This window comes from Pygocentrus nattereri, chromosome 22, assembly GCF_015220715.1.
Source record: "Pygocentrus nattereri isolate fPygNat1 chromosome 22, fPygNat1.pri, whole genome shotgun sequence".
NCBI lineage: Eukaryota > Metazoa > Chordata > Actinopteri > Characiformes > Serrasalmidae > Pygocentrus > Pygocentrus nattereri.
The window spans coordinates 27,666,663-27,686,529 of NC_051232.1; the positions used below are offsets into that span (position 1 = coordinate 27,666,663).

The window sequence follows — 19,867 nt, forward strand, 5'->3', positions numbered from 1 at the left end:
CTGCCTGTCACAAGTTTGAGCACACACAGCTTTTCAAAATGGTGAATAAAAAATTATATTTCTATGGCAGTTTTTAGTAACCTAAAGCCAGAAAATCAATTTACCTCACTCTGACTTGCATATGTGGTTTCTCACATTGTGAGACATGTTTACACCTCGCATCTGCATGCATTTTTGGTGATTAGATCACATGTGGATTTCACTTGACTGCATGAAAACCCAGGTGTAAACACACCCAGGATGCACTGTGATCAGATTACAATGAGATCATGCAGAGTTATCCCAAAACCAATTGCCTTCTTGAGCTCTGGGCCAGTGAAAAAGCCCAAACCAATCTTTTCAAAAAATAAATATAAGTAAACTGGAAACAACATGTGTGTCAATGTGCTTTATACTCATTTCAATGAAAAGCAATCTAGCTAAAGAACCTCTAGATACGATTAAGACAAAAAACAATTTAAAGCAAGTGTAAAGTTAAAGTGTAAACTGGCTCTGCATGCTATGCCAATATTTATAAAAATGGACAAATGTACAAGGCATACCTAAAACCAGTATGTGCAGCCGTCTAAATTTCATCCATACTTTTTGTCCAGTTTTGTGGATAACGATGTCACGCAGTATCAGAAACCATGTAAACAAGTCTTTTTGAGATTACAAATCAAGTTAACACACTTTGAGGCAAGAGTGTGATACAGACATGTAGTTTGCACACTGCTAACCTGGTAGCTATGCTTCCATTACCTGTTGGCTACATTAGTCTTGTAGTTCCAGTGCAAAACATAAGAAGCAAATTTCAAACACCAAACATGTCTTGGCTGATTAACTAGTTGTGGTAAGGGCAAAACTGTGTACATGTACTTGCTTAAGTAATGCTTTAACATAGTGAAAATTAGCCAGGATCATTTTGACAAAGCAAGGTGCCCCCAAACTTTTAACAGGTAGATTTTATTTTCATTAGGTTCACGCTAATCTTTTGGATGAATTGATGAGTGTTTTAGAGGTTGCATGGAAACACGGTGATGGTGAACAAAACAGTGTAGCTGGCCTGCATTTGCAGGTTAAGGTCTAGTACATTTTCATTTTTCTGGCATGAATGTCAGCAAAATTAGCCAAATATAGCCAGGAGATCAGATATATGTCATACAGAGCAGACCACAGGCCAACCAGCCAGTCTAGTTTGGGGGCTTCAACATTTATTTCCTCTTTCGTCCTCATTGCAGGCCTCTGTTAATCATTTTTCTTTGATCAGGCAGCTTTAAACAAGTGTGTGTGTGTGTGCGTGTGTGCGTGCTTGCGCCAGCAGCGCTCTCGAGCAGGGGGTGGCAGGCACTGATATCCTCTTTATGCCCTGTAAGAAGCCCACGGTGTGCTATTCACACTTGTACCCGAACACATGCACGGGAGCTGAAGGAGGCCTATTGTTCCTGGCCTCATTTGTGGTCACACCCACTCCCTTTGCAAACTGTGATGATGAGTGCACCTTCTGATCATTTACACACTATCAACACTAGCAGATCCTGCACTAAACAGAAGCATCTCAGAGTACAGTGTGAAATGTTCTGCTCTTTTGTAAAACACTGCAGTGCAAAAAAACCACTGCTGAGTCACCTGGGATGGACATCATTCCTGTTCAGTGCCAAACCAACATCATTATTCTGCTCTCACCAGTGTGGGTTAGCTTAACAGACAGCTAACAATATCTTCTAATATCTTAACAGAAACTTTTAAAGGAGAATTATTTTTTGTAAAACTAACATACAAATTGTGTCAAATATATAATTTTCATAAGCTTTATATGCATCTATCCAAACTAATTACATCACGCTGTTATCTTCTAAACAAAACGTAAAGCAATAAAGTGAAAAAACTACAGCAAATGTAAATTGAACTTAGATCAGTTAAATATTGAATACATTTCATGAGCCCATGAGATATGAATGTATTTAAGCATCATAAACAGATCCACTAAAATAAAAAGAGTAAGGAATTCACTGTGTGAATTGTGAAACTGATGCCTGCTTATTCCAGAAATCAGTAATTTCAATCAATCAATCATTCATTTACCACAGGCAGCAAAGTACTGGGTTTTTAAAGGCAAATACTAGTTTTGATACATTTATCAATTTTCTGGTCACTGCATGATCCAGTATGTGCTATTTCATAGTTTTGATGCCTTCAAATTGTAAAAAAAAAAAAGAAAAAAAAGTAAAACCGTTTTATGGGTAGGTGGGTCCAGACTTTTGACTGGTGCTGTATGTCATACATGCAGGTGCAATTACACACATAAAACACAAATTAGTGTACTGATGTCAAAGGACAGAAAAGACTGCAGTCACTCACTCTGGCACTCTGGCCTGCAATGAGCTGGTCATCTTCAGTCTGGACACTGGTACGGCTACGAGTGTCATAGTCCTCCTGCTCAAAGTCGGAGTCGTCCTCCAACTCTTCAGGGGTCTAGAGAGAAAAAACACACATGCATATATTCATACGTGTATTATTGTGTAAGGCCTTAAAATGATACTGGAACAACTGGTCCTGCAACACAATAAAGAGAGATGTGGCTCTGTTTCTTTACTGTGACTGGCTCTTTATATTGTGGTTGTAAAATTTTATCAAAATTATGTTGGATAGCTAAAGTAAATAGCCATCCTGATTTTTGTCCATACATACAAACACTTAAAGATGGACATTTTAATGTCCAGCAAACAAAATAAATTGTCCAATAAAAGAAGCACTAGTCTGCATCTTGCAATTAGTATACTTTGTTAAACCCGGATCACAAATTAGGATGTAACATTTACACTAAAAAGGAAGCCACATTGTCTTTAATGTAAACTAACGAATGCTAAGCACCTGGTTTTTTTTTTCAGCTTACATTAATGTTACTAGTCTAGTCACATCGTTTATTTATTCTCATCTTGTTGACTCGAAAACAGCGAGTTTGTGAAGTCAGTTAACTGATACCACACATGCAAAATTCACTACAATGATGATGGAAGTGTTATTCTCTTGAATTGATATTATTATATCATTTGGAGTGATTATTCGAGACTACTTAACTCTGTGTGGCTGAAGGTTTTGTTATTTGTTAGTTGTAAGATTCCACTTGTTAGCTATAAATGACAATTACTTCTTAGCTTCTATTATTTGTATAAATTGTTCTATTAGCATGAGTGTGAAACTGAGAAAGCAAAATTCATACATCAAACAAATCATTTGGACAAAGTTAATAATTATGTCATGTTTTGACAAAAATGCTTTAAAATTGAGAAATTAAAAGTAGACAAAAGCAGTTTTATACATTCTGGGCAATTCTCTTTAGTCTTACAGTTTGCTTTTACCAGACAAGTCTACCAGTTCCAACACATTAAACCCCTTTGTGACCTTATGAAGCATGCCATCAGCTTTTTACTTTTTCTGTTTACTAGTTATTAAAAATTCCATCTATACACAATCCAAATAACACATCCGCTTGTACTTCTGTATGGCTTGTCAAGTCTGTCCTCTTTTACTCCCTCACTGCGAGTGTTAGATGGGCACCGCCGTGATTTGCAGCAGACAGGCAGTGGAGGAACGCCCTATTGCCCAGTCCTCAGAGGACAAAGGAGCTGCTAGCGGACCTCAAGATGTGTCAGCTATTCCCGCAGTCAGAGCTCCATCAATAATTCACATACAGCCACTGCTCTGGTTTCAAGCGACTTACATCATTGTTTTTAAAACTCCCGTTCGGTTTACATGCACGCTGTAATGAGCAGTTCCCTCTTAAAGTGAGATCAAACAGTGCAAGTGGAGGGGCCGTGGCCTCCAGGTCTTTACACTCAGAGATTTCATCTTTTTCATGTAAGTCAGAGTGCCTACAGACATAGCATCTACAAACCTACTGGCTCAATCAGTGTTGATGCCTGCACATTGCATATTAGTAGACAAATTGTAGAGGATGAAGCAATGGGCATTGCTGTTGCTGAAATCAATATTAAAGATGTATACAATTATTACAGACTAGGGGAATAATGAATGTATTCATACAGGATCTGAATCTGTATTCAGATTTTAACCAGAAGTGGGCGTGGTTCTCTTTTGCTTTAACAAGGAAAAGTCTGAGTGGAATAAATCCATGAATAACATGTTTCTTTCTGCAAACAATTCCACATGAAGTTAGCCACTTGGCTAAGTCTGGTGCATGTAGCCTACAAATTTTACTTTGTAAATTCACTTCAAACAAGAGAAAGCTGAAGGCATGGAAATGTTTCATTTAATGTTACAATAAATGTTCATGAAATGCTGCTTTGCAGGTTGAAGACTTTGCAGTTGATAGAGAACGAGGAGATTCATTCTGAGAATAATAAAGTAGTTTCTTGGTATGGTTAGCAGGAAAAGATCAGGCAAGTGGAGAAAAGAATTGATGAGTGGCGGATACATGTGAGTTTGAGTCTGTGTTATAGTATAGAGCTTAAAGGGAAGCAAGTTGTCTCATACAAACCTGTAGAGAAAAGAAATGCGTTCATACCTGTTTAGAATGCATTGTTAGAATGCATCTGTTCATTCTGTATTCATATTCTGTTACATGCTCATTACAGACACAACTACAGTTGCCATCTGATTACTTATTTAAGGAATATACTGCACTTCCTTATGTTTTTTTTTACGCTGTCCGTCTACTTATCCACATGCAAATATGCCTCGATCAGCTGAATACTAATAAAAATAAGTTCATTTAATGTAGAGCCTTTCAGAAAACCAAGGCCACTTTACATCGAAAGAGAAACAAAAAGAAAGACATAAGGAAGATGTCATGTAGAGTAATATAAGAAAATCTTAAGTTGAGATGTAAAGATGAAAGGCAAGAACATTCAGTGTGCAGTGCCAGAGGATCTGTAAGTGAGAAGAGGGACTACAGCGATGGATAAGATCAAGATATCAAAGGGTAAGACCATGGAGAGCTGATACTGGTAACTGATGAAGCTGACATAGGATGGGGTTATAGGCACAGATCATTTGCTATGTATAAGAACTCTGGCAGTAGAGTTTTGAATGAACTGGAGGTGATTCAAATGTTCAGTGGTGAGACATCTGAAGACTGTACTGCAAAAGCCAATGTAGGAGAAAAGTAACTGTTACTAAGAGAAAGTCACTGTTGTTAGGCAGAGGGTGATGCTTTTGCCCTCTGCTATAGGTAAAATACACAAGCTAGCTAACGAATGAAAGTAGCTAAGTTTCCCCTCATAATCTTGACTACTGAAAGCTTTACTGGACTACTGATCATTTTACTTCAGCAGAGGGCATATTCGCATGTGGCTAAGTGACTTTAGTGCTAAGATGTAAGCGATGAATCAAAGGTCACTCATGAGCCTTCCAATGAAGCTCTGAGCAAGCCCTCTGTTTATGAAACCTTTTAGCATTTTATAAGTCATGTAGTATATGCCCCGCTAAAGAAGCACCAAATGTAAACAGGAGAGGACCAAGGACAGACCCTTGGGGCACATCCTGACTAATGGGAGTGATGGGTGACTCAGGTAAGGAACAAATCAAAGTCATCAGTGCCAATGGATAAGAGCTGTGGAAACTGGAGCCAACATACTACAACATATAAAACAGTACTCTCTAACGCATTTTGTGGCAAATGAATAAAACACAAAAGTTAAATCTCTATACTGATCCTGCAGACTGAATCAGGGAGAGAATCAGAGAATCATAGAGAGCACTTCTCTGCTTCTGTACTTTTCCCTGAGGGTCTGGCTTAACCGTATTGCTGTGCAAAATCTTAAGACCATTCTAGCCATGTTACGATAATGAGATACATTCCTTGACAAATAAGGAAATAGATATGCACTTGTGTGTTTGCGCATGTTTGCATGCGCTTGCATGAGTGCACGTTTCATTCTTCTTCTACATCACAGCTATTTCAAAGTCCAAATCCCATGCCAAAAGGCAGCCACCACAGCCTGGCAACTGAATAGCAACGCTAATGGATTTTGCAGGCTGCTCCCAGCCTGAGAGTGGACTCCTTCTGTCAGGCTGGACAAAAGAGCAGAGGCTGCCTTCTCGTCACAGAAAGGATATCTCCACTTCTTAATTATCCTCTACCTCTCCCCGCTTACTGCCACTTCAAAGCACAGCTTCCTATTATTTAGCAACAGTGCATTATTCATCTTTATGGCATTTGATGTTTCTCCAACCGCAACTGTAGGGGCTGCTGCAATGAAAAGGGCCTTTGTGTGTAACAGTATCAAATGTAACAGTGCATGCAAGAAATACTATAAATATAGTATTATACTTTAAACTAAAGTTGTGCTGTTGTGTTATGGGCAGTCCAGTTATAACATACGCCACCTAAATGTATGCAGTGCATTTTAGTGTAATATCCATTAGTACCTACGAGTTATGAGTTATCTAATGGTCCACCAAGTCATTTTACATAAATGAATTTACTCCATGTCCCACACATAAAATTACACAACCGTGTCGCATTAGGTGAAAGTGAGCTCTGTAATGGCACATACATTGTCTGTCAGAAGTTGTCAGAAGGGACACTGATTTCCTGTTGAAATTTTCTGGGTGATTTTGGATTTTTTTATTAATTAAGAACAAATACAGGCAAGGATTTTGTTTGTATACAATGTTTTACAAATGTTATGCATGTTTTGCAGTATAAGCTTTGTGTTCATTAAATCATCAGAGTTGTTTAAATAATGTCCACATTTTTGCCTAGCTGATAAATGATTTTAGAGGGTTTTTGGCAAACTACTGATATGTGTTTTTACATGTTGTACATCTTTTGGCCCAAATTAGGTTTAACCCCTGAAAATTTTGAGTGCTGATAAGTGCTGATATCACAACAAGGGACAAGGGGATAAAAAACATTAGCTTTTAAATAGTGTAAAGCTAAGCATTTTGTCAGTTGTTCATTGTTTTTCGAACATTATTTTTTCCAATAAAAATATCAAAATCTGAGCATTTTTTATTTACTATGTTAAATCACTGCATCATTTCTAGCATCTTAAAGCAACAAAAAGTAAAGACATCTCAGGAATTAGCATGGCTCCTACCACTGTATTTTTGTCCATTTTTATAAATGATAGTGTCATATAATGTCAGTAAGTATGAAATTCTACATAAGCAGTCTACTTGAGATTACTTGACAACTCTTTGAGGTTTGAGAAGTGATGATTTATGCATGCATTCTGCATAGTACTTATTGGTAGGATGTAGGTTTTGATTATTAGGTACATTTGCCTCATAACTCCAGATCAAAACTCAAGAAGCATATTTTGGGCATCAAATATGTCTCGGTTGCTCAGCTACATTTGGCAGAATAGGAACAATGTGTAAACATTTTGCTAAACTTTCACTTTACGATGCACTTGTGTAATTGTGGTTGTGCATGCAATGATCTTAGAAATTCTCACCCTGATCATGAGAACGGCTTTCCTGACGTCACGCACTCCATCGTAGACCAGGCGCGATGCGTCAATGAACTCATTTTCTTCAAATGGTTGCGGGGGGTTGGTGCTCAGAGCTTCAATGGCTACCTCCACCTGCTCTGCAAAGCGAGGCATCACTGCAGAGGGAGAGAAAGGTGAGACCCAGAGGGTGGTGGGATAGAGGAGGAGAGAAACAGACAGAAACAGAGGATTACACACATCCTTCAAAAGTTTCCTTGCTTGCCCCGCAGGTGTAAAAGACATCAAGGGAATAGTGTTTTGGGACTAGTGGTTTCATGAAAGCTTTCCAAAAAAAAAAAAACTTACCAAGACTCTTATGACAAATACTGACAGGTTTGTAAGATTTTTTAAAATGTCATTAGCAAAATAAACAACAGGGTGTTCTTAAATATTCACATAAGAAACAATTTTCTTAAATGGACTATCAATTACAGTGTATTATAGTACAGCACAACATAACAGATGAACTTGCTTGAGACATTTAGCTGTTGAGATACATTAAACTGACACACTAGAACTTTGTAAGCTAGTGAACTAATATAGCTGGTTTTGTGTCTGTATGCTGCCAAGTATACAATTGATTCAGTGTCTAAACTGTCAAGAGAAGCAGATATACACACCTGATGATATCAGAAATATACACAAGTCCAAGACAAACATCAGGTCTTTTTGAAAGAATTTTAATGTAGTATCAACATCACCTGCTGGCACTGCATTGTACAAAAGTAAATTACTTCTAAAAACCTGTCTGGTTTAACACAGTTTCAAATAAGGAACCTTTAATTATAGAACCTTCCGGCTGAAGGACGGAACTAAAGCACTATTTGCCATAAATGTGTTTAGAGGAAGGTGGCAGAACAACTTGAAGCTTGCTTAGTCTAGCTAAAGTAATAGCTAATTCAGCCAAGCCAAGTTTTAGTCCATTTAAAAGATATGTGATTTGTAACTTAAAAAACTTAAACTAAAACTTCATCTTAATTAGCAATTGCACTAGCTAGCATAGTTGCTAACTACTTTCACCTGTTGAGTTGTTTTACCGCTCACTTTCCTTTAAACACTGTATTTTCTGCACATAGTATAGTAAGATATTGTCTTGTTCATCAGATTGAAGGTTTTTCTTTAATCTGAGGCTCATTATTTAAAACCATGATGAAACTGGAACTTATTTGAAGCTCTGTTGATATGCAAATACTAATAGGTATCATGCTAATAGATTTCTATTATATTTATATTATTTCTATTATTATTTCTTATATTCTATCGATTTTCTTTGTGACACTAGGCATGTTGGCATCAGTCAAGTTGATCTATTCCATTTGAAAACACTTCAGCATATACGATAGTAAAGGTAAGAAAGGATTTAAGCTATTCTGAAGTTTTGTTTTTTGGAGGAACAACAGCTGAACGTCAAAAATATATGAATAATGCACAAAAATCTATTTTTTTTTTTTTTTATCAAGACACAAGACAAATGATTGCAAATTTAGCCCCAGAGGAATGCATGGTCTAAATGCCCAGGCGAAAGGACATTCATGTAGGAGGGGCCTCCTCTTCGTGTCTGTCAGGGCTGGAGATTCAGCCAAAAAAGTAGAGGCACAGAGAGAAAGAAGGTAAAATGTCACCCTGGGAAATATCAACCATGTGAGCAGCCGTCGTCCACCAATTAACCACTTCACCTTGTCAGAGCACCTGTCTGTCTGCATGTTAGAACTTGAAGGCTGCTGAATGCATCTTGGTGACAGCCATACACCCCGAGCTCCAGAGTAAATGACGTCTTCACGCACCTCACCTTCCTCCATTATCTAGTCTTTTTCTTCTAACTTTCAATCAATGATACACCTTGCAGCCACAATCATGCTTGCTGACGTTGTAGGAACGTTCAGTGGAAGGTCAGATATAAGAACAGACAGGCTTTAGACTGAATTGTAGTGTAACTGCTGCTAATAAAAAAGCTAAAGTTTACAAACACTGAAACACAAAGCCAAATTTATTGTAAGCTCTAGCAAAGAATCTGTAATGTAACCTAAGATATTACAATCTAACAAATCTTTAGATAATAAATCAGCACTGGTTTAACAGCAGTACATTTCACATGTGCACTGACATTAACCATGGCATTGACCAATGCCTCGGTTAGGAAAGTCTTAAGATACCAACTGTGAAAATCATTAACCTTTTGGTTCCATATTACAAAAAAATTCTAAACTCTGAAATATTCTGTTTATTCACCATGGCAACTTCAGTTATCTTATTTAGAATTTAGGACAAAAGCTTTTACAGAACAACAGTTCTTAAGTTTTTAATTACATTCTAACTCAGATATTACAGAATATTACAGAGCATTACAGAAACATCCTAACTAGATAAAATTTCACCCAGAGGTGTCTTAACTTCTGTTTTAATTGGCCATTTCTATCAGTTTATGCAGTGAAATGCAGCTTAGTACATTTATCCAATGCAAACAGTGTTTTGACTTCTGAGAGTTTTTTACTAGCAGTGTTTAAAAAACCCCAGAGGCTGCAAACGTGATCTCCACCGTCCTCTCTTATTTTTGTGTGTTAATTTTGATGAAAACCCTTTTTTAATGTTGATGTAAAACATTACAGTGATGGTGGTGAATAATGAGGAGACAGTGACAGAGCTGAAAGTGTGTCTGTTTATTAGGAGGAATAATGTTAGTGCGCTCAGTTAAAGCATTTGGGAAACTGAAACTGGAGAGTGACACTTTTTAATATTTGTGATGGTTGTTAGCTGTCTTGCTACATGTTTACGTTTATGTTTTAGCTGTGTAAGTATGGTATCTTTCTTGGTAACAGGTGTGGCCGTTCCTAAATTTAGATCACATTTGTGCCTGTAATACGAATTTTTGAAATGCCTCATCTTGACTTGTCAGACCTTAACTTAAGACAAAAAGATAGGAAGATGGGAAGCCCCAGATCTGTCCAAAACGGACACCAAACCCATCATGTATACATACAGGATAAGGCAACGTATTACTAGTGTCATAAAAAATTTAACAAAAACTACTAAGCCTGCAGCATCATGAAGACATTATGGTGGTCCCTGGAATGAGATCATGAGAGCTTGTAAAATATTCAACAAATGGATGGAAGCAGGATGGGACAGTTTAACTGGAAAGCCTACAGTTATTAATAGCCAGGATCACCAGCCCACAGAGACTGGGTTACCCAGGACACTAGGCTAATATAATATGTGTGAAACCCTTTTTAGCTTTGCCCACTTCTGTCAGAGGTTGTTCATAGAAGTATGGTATTATAAATTTTGTAGTTTCACCTAGGTGAGATAAAATGAGCCCAGAGGCTGTATAAGGTAAGGACAAGCACACTAAGGCTGAGCTGGTTAAGGAAGCTATGGTAATATTCCAGAATTGTGCATCTCAACTAAAAGCTTTGCTGGCCTTGCACAGTTCTGACAGAGGCCGTCCTCAATAAAAGTCTGAAACAAGTTCTTTAGAGTGAATATAAGTGATACACTTTTTTGTTTTTTGCTCAGGATGTCACTCTTTCTCTCATCGTTTTGTGTGGAATTAAATGTGTAAGCACAGTCAAATCAGTTAATGAGCAAAGGTAGGTTTTAAGTTCCCTATTTAAAAAGACACAAATTTATGCCAAACACAAAAAAGGTGCTTTTATCTGTTTTTTTTCCCTTCTTTTTTCTACTTTTCCTTTAACACACATTTAATTCATTTTAATCCACTTACTGCAGAAGCGTAAAATAAGCTTTGGGGAATTTTTGCCATGACTTTTAAATAGAAATATTTAAATGCTCTCCGAGCTGTTAATGAGTAAAGTTGCTTACGGTGAGGAGCTATTTCAACCCGGACCAGTGAGAAATGATGAAGAGAATTAAAAGGCACCGCTTTGGAATGGATTATTTCCTTCAAGGGGGAAGGAGGGTGTGGGTATAAGTTGAGACCGAAATCGAGCAAGCAGTCAGATATGCACAATGGGTATTTAAAAAGCATTTTCATGAAAGCAGTGCTTAGGCAAAGAAGCAGAACATGCATATATAGTGTAGAGAATACTTTCATTGTGCACAGACACAGCTGATGTTAAGAGGCTAAGGCCAGTAATAGGCTTAAAATGAGAAAGTCAGGAAAAATGACACATTTTTAATGCCTATTACGTTGTCCAGTGCCACTGAAAACAACAGAGATGGCTCAAATGGAATACAGAACCTGTCTGAAAAGCACAGCATTCAAAGCAATGAAGAGTAACGTCAGAAAGAATTTACGACAAGAACATTTTAAGAGAAAGCATCATTTCGATGATCAGAATTGTATCCCTGGGAGTGACTGTTTTTGTTTCTCTGTATTCATTACATTGTATAATAGGTTCTGTAATCAAATACAGTTATATTCCGTTTACATTTCATATCAACAGGTTTGATGCAATTCAAAACCTAATAACTTTTTCTTCTAGTTGTCACGGTTGGCTCCTCCCACTACTCCATGTGCTCCTTTGTTTTGATCTTCCATGTGTGTTTGTTTTGGTTTTGTAGTCCTGCCTCTTGTTTGGTTACTCCTCCCCTGATTGTCTCCACCTGTTTTCCACCTGTCCCTCATTTTCCATGTGTATTTAAGCCCTGTGTTTGCCACTTGTCTTTGCTGGTCTTTGTTTGCTTTGTGCTGATCTTTGTCTCTGTTGTTGGTGTTTTCTGCTGTGGTGTTTGGTCTGTTGTATTCTGGTTTGTCATGTCTGACCCCCCCCCGATCTATCCGTATTGGCTCTTTGACCCTGAAGCGTCATGACCCTGATTTTGGATTTGCCCTTAATAAATCTCGCTTATATCAGCACGTGCGTCCGCCTCTGAAAAAATCAGAGACCACCCTTGGTTTATTTGATCCACAGTAAAAATGGCCACTTTATTCAAGTTAGAAATTTTTCAGGACATATTTCTTAGATATAGAAATATAGATAGAGATTAGATATATGATAATCCACTTGCTTAAGGTAGGAGAAAGTCAAAGGAAAAAGTCAAAGGACTTTCCAAAACTGGAGCTGATTAAAAGATTCAGAGAAAATGTGACTACCATACAAGGCCTAATAGACCACGAAAACTGTCCCCATCTGACAAACTTTCATTTTGGAGAGAGAGGAGAAAATCAAGCTTCACTCTTATTTCAAATCTGAAAAAAATCCACAAGACAACTCAACACTATGAGTTTAAAAGGATGTGTAGCTGGTCAAGAAGCCCTTACTGAAAAAAAAAAATTTTTTCATTGAGATGCTGAGAAATAAATAACTTTTAATGGCTGGTTTTGACTGATAATTAAAGAAGGGTTGACTAAAAAATTTTAATTGGGGAGGTCTCTGATACAATTACTTTGTAGGAGAAGGAAAAATGTTAACTTCATTGTACACTAATGTAAGAAGATTAAAAAAAACAATAATAATAGAACTATCAAAAAAAGAAAGTTAGAAGGTTTTGATATGATGGATATGATGAAAGCACTCTTGCAAATGAAGTTGCCAAAAAAGGATCTTTGCAGTGATACCTCAGAAGAACCACTAAAGAACCTCCTTTTGAAGTTTAAAGAACATTCATAAAATGTAAAAATTATATACCAATTAAAGGTGTAGGAAACTCACATTCAAGTTAAGAACTACTTAGGAACCTTTATACTGAATACTGTGGATGATGAATTTATACCTGACATAGCCAGTGACTCAGCAAACATGACAGACCTTCTGTCTGAGTTTTTGTTGTTTGAGTTATGGTACATGCATCTCCCTCCCCACCAGCTTAACCTCTGCACAATCGCTTAAGTGGAGAATGCCAAAGTGACAGATGCCCTGCGTGACTTCCATTTGGCCCAGCTTGGATAAAATCACCATCATACACCGTACACAGGAAAACACTTCTAACCTGGCTGTGAACTGCAGAATCAGTCATATGAGCTCATGTCCGCCCAAGGTGTCTGTTTGTATAAAGCCTGGTGATTACGGGGCAGTATTTTCTCTCTGCCAGGACACACTCTGGCGTTAGCTCTATCCACCACAGCGAACCATATGACAGCTGGAGAACCACTGCAGCCTTCCAGACTGAGCAATAACGTCAGCCGTAAGTCATATTTTCAATCTCACCTGCCCTAACGACAGGGTAATTCCCCCTGCATGAAGATTACTCTAGATGTGTGGGACGAGAAGTGAAAAAAAAAAGAAAAAAGGAGCCATCAGCAGGTTGCTATTTTTGGCCTCAAGGACAGGCCAAATATTACACACCAATATGTGAACAAATCATCAGTAAAGTGGAATAGAGTTTCAATACAGCTGTTGGGCTTGTCAACTTTCTTCTGCACAGCACTTATAAAAACAGAGGTCCCTAAATGTTCTTTGGAAGCACAATTCTAGTAAATGTATTTAACTGGTTTACAACCTTTATATTATATGGAGATTCTTTAAACTTTGGAACCAGATCTACCCTGTTTTCTATCATTATATTAAAGACTCTGTAACACATCCAATGTTTTAACATATTAAAATACACAACAACAGCATTGAGAAATCATGCTATTAACAATAACGAGTTTAAATAGCAGAAACACACCGGCTAAAAAATGTCCTTGCACATATCATTAAAAAAATATTCTTTATAGATCTATCCACTGAAAAGCTCTTTAAGGAACCAGACATTCCTTATTCTTTACTGCGGTATTCTGCAAAATGCATACTAGCTGCTGGCATGGAAGATATGACATGTAGACAAAAAGAGACAAATTAAGGTTTGGTCATTTGATGTTGGATGATGTGCTATGGGCTGCAGAGGCTGGACTACAGACACATTAATACTTAGAAGGATCTTCACTGATCCTGGTACTAATCCTCAACATAAAACTAAATACAAACTGGTTCTATCAGCATTGATACTAATCTATATACTATATCTATCTATAATCTATATTGTCAATGAAATGCTGAATGCAATGGTTTTAGTGTGAAATATCAATTTGGTACAGGTTTCATTTCAGTGGTTCAGGTTTATATTTAAAGACAATTTACAATTAAAGATATTTGAATGTTTGCCTGGATCACACATATTCTAAGACCTATACAAGTATATGCATTTATATGTATAGATCATTAGATTATTAGTTTATACACTGTAATACTTTTATATGATGTAAAACCTAATACCTAATCATGACTAACAAAACAAACTGAAAATTAAAATAATTGTGGCTGTAATGTGTACATTTAAATACGTGTAATATTTTGCTCTTAAGGCTTTATGTCGAAATGAAAAACATGAATATTGCTACATCTGTTGGAAATATGTCTACTCACTTTCTACAACTGCACTGCAGAAGTCTTTAGAGTGAGATTTTTTAGTTTACATGCTAGGAAACCCCCTAGGAATTAGGAATTAAAAAAAACTGCTTAGGTGGATTTTTGTGGACAGGCTGTTTAGATGATGTTTAGATTTTTAGCTCTGTTTAGACTTTCTTTTACAATTAGATTAGAACGGATTACTCAAATGGGAGAAATATATCATCAGATGATGAAGGCTACTGCCTGAAAGCTAAAATTAGCAAGGCAGATGGCTATCCAGATATATCTGACTGAAAGGGTACAAACTTGTCTCTGGTGTCCATTTTGGTCTGAATAAAATTAGAATCTGATTTTTTTTTAGAATCCGTCCAACCTGGTGACTGAAGTAGGAGTTGCACTAATGCTAGGCTGGTTGAAGAGCTGTCTGAGGAGCTATACTTAAATAGTCCTGTATAAAACCCTTCACTCATCACCCCACATTACTATAGCTTAGCTAACACCTCATCATAAAACCTTGGGATAAAAGCATTCATGAGTAAACGTGTTAAATGCTCAAATGAATTTTAACACCTGAAACACTGTCGACAACTGAGGTGTATGAAAGTGTAAATTAATTTTAACATTCCTGGTAAAAAAAATTCACACTACCTACATGTGAACGCTTTTTAATGATTTTCTCACTCTCCCTCACTCCGTATGTAAGACCGTGTGCTTATGTGTTTGTCCAGCTCTGTAACTTGCTGAACAGGGAGTTCAGTGTGTTTTAAGCCATTTCTGCTCTGTGCAAAAGATCAGACTGGCACTCTAGTCCAGCACAGCAGACACAAAGCCAAAGACAGAGCTGCTGTTTTGTTTGATCTTCTGCTCCTTCACTGCAGTCTTCTCACCACTTCATCTCTCTCTTTCTCTGTAGCAAACAGAGATCTAGGTAGATAGATGAGGAAGTGGTAGATCATGCTATAAATTTGGCCTGGCTACTTCTTGCTATTGCCTTCACTATAAAAAGTAATGCACTGATTTTACTTGATTGCAAATGTGCAAATCAAATCAAATCAAATTTATTTGTATAGCGCTTTTTACAACTGATGTTGTCACAAAGCAGCTTCACAGAATTCCTGTGAAGACAAAGTTTTAACAAGAATGTAAAAACCCCAGGTGAGGAAGCCAGGGGCAACAGTGGCAAGGAAAAACTCCCTCAGAGCTGAGGAAGAAACCTTCGGAGGAACCAAGGCTCACAAGGGGGAGGACCCATCCTCCTCTGGTCAAACTACCTACAATGTTATTAATTACTGAAGTACATAATTTCCACACAAGTAAAATATAATACATGAACACTATTAGTAATAAGAGACAACATTGTATAGATGTAATTATGTGGAAGGAAATTACGTGCATAATTCAATCATGTAAATCAGTCCAAGAACCACTTACTTTGACAGGAAGGGTCCATTTGACAGTTATGTAAAGCAACCCATCACAGACCCACCCAACCACCATGTTTTTGTGTTGTGTTGGGGCAGAACATTCTCAAACAAAGCTACATTCTTTCACACTCATACTGCAGAGGTGTCTTCTCACAGAAACACCTATAGACTTTTTCAGATGTGAAGTAAGAGTGGAGCTTGATTTTCTCCTCTCTCTCTAAGTACTGTTTTGTTTGGTGGTCTACCAGTGCTTGCACAGTTATTCTATGAACACCCACCTTCTAAGCCGCTTCTCCTTTTTGGGGGGAGGGGGGGGGGGTGCTGGAGCCTATCCCAGTGGTCATTGGGCAGAAGGCTACACACTGGACAGGTCACCAGTCCATCGCGGGGCAGACAAGACAGACATACACATTCACACCTAGGGGCGATTTAGCATGTCCAAATGGCCCATCAGCCTGTCTTTGGACTGTGGGAGGAACCCGGAGGAAACCGACGCAGACATGGGGAGAACATGCAAACTCCACACAGAAAGGACTGTGGTCATCTGGCCAGGGAATCGAACCCAGGCGACAGCGCTACCCGCAACGCCACCGTGCCACCAGTTATTCCATTTTATCTTTATTTTTTAAAATGTTTTATTATCTTATTATTAACTTAATATCATTTGACTTTCTCATTCCGTACGCAAGTTTATCAACTTATATTTAATATCTTCAGGTATATCTGCTGAAAAATTAATAACTTGTACTTAATGGCCGTTTTGATTATACTTTAAAAAAATAAGTGAAGCGTGATCTTTGACTTTTGCACTGAAATATATTTCTTCTGCAATGGACCAATGGAAAGTCAGACAGCCTTAATCTGAGAGCCAGTACATGGTCTGATATGTCACAACTGATAAACCTGGGTAACATGGAATTTGCCAAAGTTTGCCACTTGTATTTAACGCCATTGTCAGCTGTTGTGGAATTTGGAAATCATCAATCGTTAGTGATTTATGTCCATTTCTGTAACATTGTGGGAAGAGAATCTGAAGCTGTGACAATACAAACCTGTGTAGAGTGAGACAAATAGATTTTTTTCAGGATAAGAAAAGACTGAGGCAGGCAGTTTATATTCATTTAGTGGAGGCCAGGGCTGAAACACGGCTTCAGTATCATGTTTGGTGCTCATTAGACTCTAACAGCCCCTGATAATATCATTTTTCATACTTTTCAGCCACAAAAGTGATACTGAGTGTGTGGGGCTCCCTGAGCAGTGTTTTGGAACCACAGCATGAGTATGTGTGTGTGTGTGTGTGTGGTTGAGCTTCAAAACTCGCACCTTTTGACATGGATTAACGGAGGGAGCTCAGCCTGGCAGCCGCAGCAGCCAAAGAAAAATCTGACACAGTGCCGAAGATGGTCTGTGAGTATGTATGTGAGTGTGTATGTGTGTGTATACCTGTGTGAGATAAATTGGCAAAAAATCTAATTTACAAATTTCTACTTTAAATATAGTCAAGCAGCCAAGGTCTATTTGGTGTCTGAAGTTTCCCTCTTTCCTTTTGGACTGGAGCTACAAGGAAAGTGTTGCTAACAAATAATAGAAGGTTATGCCCACTAATTAGCTGGCCCATATACAGACATTTTGGGGAGCAGGGGCAAACTGAATATGAATGAAATGTAATTTAATGCATTAGACATGCACTTTTATCCAGTTCTAACGTATCTAATAATGTTTGGGATGAAGGCAAATGTTATGTGACTTGGCAAATACCATAACAGGCATTCAAAATGACAGGTACATGCTGACCTCACCACAGCAGGGAGTCAAACCAACAATCTATTGTTTTTTTAACGCTGCAATGTGTTCTATTTGATAATCAATCATCTATTTGAGAATCATTATATGACTATAAAGAGAATAACTAAATTGAGTTATGATTCTCTTTAAGGAGACTGTGTATTTAAGAGCTCCACAGAGTCTTGTATAATTCTGTTTTCTACAATAATGTAGAAACTGCTTATCAACGTGTTTGTGCCCCTTACTATTGAGATTATTGACTGTTCAAAATGATCACATTATAATAATATTTTCATTGCTTTTTTGGCAGGATCTCCAGTGTCGTGGTGATGTGCGCATCTGTGACAAGTTGCCTAAAATAAAAATTCTGTGGGCGGCTGACACTACTTCAGCGATGAAGCTCATACAACCTGAGACGTCCAATAAGCTCCAATCCTGCGGTGACGCTAAACTCCACACCACATAATGGTGGAGAAAATTTAAAATACAATTATTATACTTGCTGTTTAGAAGGGCTGTTGTACAGTCTGAGGGCAAAAGGGCAGGCCCCCAGGGTCAAATCTGCGCACATGCCTGCTAAATGCATCATGCCAAAGCACCACCTGGAAACCTACATTTTGCATGTATTTTGGTTCATTTTTATAGAAGCAAACTTGTCTTAGCTAAACAACTACACATTTGTAAGGGGAAATCTTGTAAATCATTTTTTTTTGCCAGTCATCACTTTAAAGCAGTTACCAGCTTGAAAAATACAAGTGACTTCCTGCAAATTACTGTGATTTCACATACTGACTTATGAAGAGTACAGAATAGCTTGAATGATATTAAATAGATTCATCTCACTGCTTTCCTTGTCTACTTGTTTCAGTGTTGAGAAATGTTTCCTGCAGTTCATCATTGCTGTACTTACAGAAGCAAAAAACAAATAAATGGATTAAAAAAATGAAATAGAAAACTCCCTATACATAAATACATAAACCCAATATAAGACTGTACAACAAACATACTCTTCATTATTTAAGGCTTATTATTTTATTATGTTATGAACTAATTACACAATAACTGCTAAAGGTTACTCAGTCATACATGATATTTAGTCATATATGTAACATACATTTACACACACATGTATGTATACATGTAGTTTAAACCCTTCATAGTTTGAAATGCTGCTTTATCCTGTCATATCCACAATTCTTTGAAACAGATGACTTACTGTGTATCTTTTGCAACTACTAAGAGAGAGAACAGCAATAGCAGGTGTGATAAAAGATGAGTAGGATGGAGAAATGCTTTTTTTTTTCTTTTTTAATCTACATGCCTTCAGTAGACTCCAACCCACTTCAGAACACCAGGGAAACACCTGTGCCTTCTTTCCTTCACTAATTACAATGTTTCACTGATTACAGCAACACAAGTGGCTTAATCATTATAGTAGCCATATAATAAATATGTAATAAACATATAATAGCTGTAATTATGCATATAATAACACTTTTGTTAACCCAAAGCCATCTAATTTGCCTCTTTTGTTCTGCTCAGTGTTTCCAAACAGACAGCATGGCACAGCCTTGTCTAATGCTTCCGATTTACTGTAAAGCGTGCTGTCAAACAGCGTGGCACTCATTTTCCAGCCAGAATCCGCACTTGTTGATTTCAAACAATAGCGGAACGGTGCTTAGACACAACAGCTACATCAGAAGACAAAACTGTCAGCTCCAGCATTTTTTCCTTGTCGTTCGCTACACCACAGTGCCTGACATAAAAGCTTTTTCTTTTTTCTTTGCTCTTTTTCTCTCATCAGTATGAGGTAACGTTCGAGTGTGTGGTTTGAAAGCGCTAGCTGCAGAAGTGTGTGTGTGTGTGTGTGTGAGTGGTGTCTTTTGGCAGGCAGTGCTGGTTTTTGTAACTGCCTAAATCACTG

General features: G+C 37.7%; 1 protein-coding gene across 1 annotated transcript in view; it reads right to left on the reverse strand.

Annotated features, from left to right (window-relative positions):
• The window catches only part of ctnna2 (catenin (cadherin-associated protein), alpha 2), a 539,090-nt gene that overhangs the window by 11,654 nt on the left and 507,569 nt on the right, over window positions 1–19,867 (reverse strand). The window contains exons 13-14 of the mRNA XM_017709467.2: window positions 7,407–7,558; window positions 2,341–2,454 (exon numbers count right to left, since the gene is read on the reverse strand). Of these exons, the coding sequence (XP_017564956.2) occupies window positions 2,341–2,454; window positions 7,407–7,558 (266 nt within the window). The remainder of the gene's footprint in view (window positions 1–2,340; window positions 2,455–7,406; window positions 7,559–19,867) is intronic.